Source organism: Triticum urartu, chromosome 2A (genome assembly GCF_056163025.1).
Source record: "Triticum urartu cultivar PI428250 chromosome 2A, HENAU_Tu73, whole genome shotgun sequence".
Classification (NCBI taxonomy): domain Eukaryota; kingdom Viridiplantae; phylum Streptophyta; class Magnoliopsida; order Poales; family Poaceae; genus Triticum; species Triticum urartu.
The window spans coordinates 130,686,081-130,689,033 of record NC_141874.1 but is presented as its reverse complement, the minus strand read 5'-3'; the positions used below and the strand labels follow the sequence as shown (position 1 = coordinate 130,689,033).

Below are 2,953 nucleotides of genomic sequence, written 5' to 3'. Positions count from 1 at the left end.
CGCCATGGAAGATGTCGTCGTGGGGGAAGGCGACGAGGCAGGCGGCACGGGGCTCGGGGCCGGCCTCGAGGACTGGGTGGACGATGACGAGGTCGAAGTTGTTCCGCACCGCCAGCCGGCACTTGATCATCAAGGCGCGGGCCCGTCTGCCGCGCCGGCTGCCCCTGGCGGCGCACAAAAACGCCGGGCCGCGTCGACCTACTTCGGCAGCCGGCCGAAGAAATCCAAGGGTTCCATGGCGGCGACCAAGCGGGATGAGGCGGCCGTGAAGGCGGCCCGCTTTCGCAAGGCAGTGAAACAGCCGCAGGCGATCTCGGCGTAAGCGTCAAACGTCTTGTATTTTTTGTTGTCCTCTTCGATTGAGGCTCTTCTAAACTTTTCTTTGCTCGCCGGGCAGGGCACCGCTTTCCCTCGAGCGAGGTCCTGGCGGCTCCGTAGTCGGGCCGACTGGAGGGTCCTCAGGCTCCCGTCGCGTGGATCCCCGCGCCGACCTCATGGAGGCCACGGGGCGGAACGCACGGGAGGCGCGGGAGGAGCTGGAGGCGGCGGAGCGAAGGACCGCCCAGGCGGCGAAGGAGCAGGCCGACGCGGCGGCCAAGGCCCGGGTGGAGGCGGCAGACGCGAAGAAGGAGGCGGAGGCCTCGCGCAACCAGCCTCCGCAGCTCGTCGTTCCCCTCCGCGCCGTGGCCCCCGACATCCCCGTGCCCCCGTCGAAGGAGGTCGACCGAGACCCATCGGTGATGGAGAGGAGGGAGGACCACGTGGTCTTCGTGGAGGAGGCGCCGCAGACGGCGCTGACTGGAGCGGGCCAAAGCGGCCAACCAGCCGCGGCGCCAGAGCAGTCGGCCGGGGGCGAGCCGGAGGCAGGGGCCGGCCTCGAGGTGCAGCCGGCATTTCACCGGCGCGCAGGGGGAGCTACCTCCGCGCCGGAGCCGCACAGAGCTGCGGGCGCCAGCCGGACGGCGGAGGCCCTGGAGGCGGCCAACGTCAGCACGTCCGAGTGGACGCCCAGCGGGGGGACGGCCGAGCTGAACACGGCGGCCCAGGAGGTCCGGAACCGGCTTCAAGCCCAGGCCGCTTCGCTGCATCGATATACCCAAGAGTTCCTCACGACGCGGGTCGTCATCCGGGTGAGCCTTCTGGCCTTGGTTGTTTTGCTTTTTTGATTTCTTCCGTGGGGGCGCGTCAGCGCACCCACTTGGTGTAGTCCCCGAGTTCTGAGTCGGCTGCTGAGCAGGCGGCTTGGAACTTACTAGGTCCTGACAGCTATCTTATTCTTGCATCCTGTCTGATCTTCCAGGAATACCATAACCTCCGCGCTGCTGCCTTCAACTCCCAGGCTCAGGAGCTGGGCCAGAAAACCGAGGACCTGACCAACAGCCGGAGTGCGTGCTTTGTCTCGTTCATCTCCTGTGGGGGCGCGTCAGCGCACCCACTGGGTGTAGTCCCCGAGATTCGGGCCGACTGCTGAGCAGTCGGGTCGGATCTTCCCTGACGACTTCTTCCTTATTGATTTTTCCTTTGTCTTCATGCTCGCAGGAGCCAATGCCGACTTGAGGGAGCAGCTCAGCGGGGCCCAGACTGCCCTTCGCGCCAAGGAAGCCGAGTGCAACGCCTTAGTCCTGGAGCGTGACCGCCTAGCCAAGAAGTTGGCCGACCAGGAGGAGAGCCACAAGGCGGCCCTGAAGAAGGCGCAGGACAGCGAGGACGCCCTCAAAGCTGAGTTCGAGACCGAAGCGGCGGGCTGGGCTGAGGCAAAACAAGCGCTGAGCGAGGGCTACGGCCGGGTTGAGGATCTGATCGATGGTAAGCCGCCTTCCTCACTCCTTGCTTGCCCCTTGCCCTCTGATTTGTGTTCTGACTTGTGTTGCTTTTTGTTCTTTGTGCAGACTACTTCCCCGGCTACTCCGTCATTGCCACCCAGACCATCGAGGCCCACCGCGAGGCGCGCCGGTAGGCGGGGGCTGAAATCGCGCCGGACGCGAGCCGGACGCTTGAGGAGCAACTCTTGGCGGTCCAAGCCCGGCTGCAGCCGGCTCACCGCATGCTCCGCCGCCTCCAGCGCGCCGGGGCGCAGGTGTTGGCCGTCCTCTGGCCAGGCGAAGCGATTCCCCGCACCCCGAGTCGGACTGCCGACTGGCTGGAGGTTGCGGTTGGCCGCTTCGAGGCCTGGAAGGCATCGGCAGCCCGGCTTGGAGCTGGGCGGGCGCTGGAGTTCGTCCGAGCCTGGTATCCCGAGCTGAACCTGGACCAGCTGCGCACCTGGCGGCTGGAAGCCGACGAGGAGATGGAGGAGGTGCGGCCGGCTATCGCTCAGCGTGCCTCGACGATCGCCGAGTGCACTGACATCAGCGCCTTTGCTCCTGAGATAAATGACGACGGCGTTGCCCAGCCGGAGGAATGGTTCGGGCTGGACTCGGCAGAGGGTGAGGACTCGGCGGAGGAGATCGCTTCCAGCGATGAAGGTGAAGACGACGAAGGAGAGGAAGGCGAAGACGTCGAGCCGGCCGGTGAAGCGGCCAGCCAGCCTCAGCTTGACCGTGCCTCCAACAACGAGGCGCGTACTAGCACGCCCTCTGCGGGAGGTGGTGATCATGTCGAGGCTCGCCAGCCGGCCACTCCTCCAGCCAGCACTGCCGTCTCTACCGACCTGCCCGACTCGCCAGTCGTTCCCTTGGCTTAATCTACCGTCCTTGCTTTTCCTGCTTGTTACTCTTTGAACAATTTTTGTTAAACTTGCGCAGTTCCACCCACTGGGGGTGTACTCAAACTATGTTGAATGCTGGCCTTTCGAAGGTCTTTTGTGTAAATATGATCGTGTGTGTGTTTGGCTTCCATTCGCGTATGCTTTTTATCCTTAGGCTGTTTCCTTTGCCGCCTTACCCTGGCTGCTGCCTTCCCAACCGGCAGCTGCTCTGCAGCCTGTGGCTAGGGAAGAACTTGGCTATATTTA

At 64.4% G+C, this 2,953-nt stretch overlaps 1 protein-coding gene across 1 annotated transcript; it reads left to right on the top strand.

Annotated features, from left to right (window-relative positions):
* The first annotated feature begins 1,227 nt into the window (after positions 1-1,227).
* Positions 1,228-2,522, top strand: LOC147984264 (uncharacterized). The gene is made up of 2 exons (XM_087539722.1): positions 1,228-1,806; positions 1,890-2,522. The coding sequence occupies exons 1-2, from the start codon at positions 1,530-1,532 to the stop codon at positions 1,955-1,957; spliced, it is 345 nt and encodes a 114-aa protein (XP_087395848.1). The 5' UTR covers positions 1,228-1,529; the 3' UTR covers positions 1,958-2,522.
* The last annotated feature ends 431 nt before the right edge of the window (positions 2,523-2,953 follow it).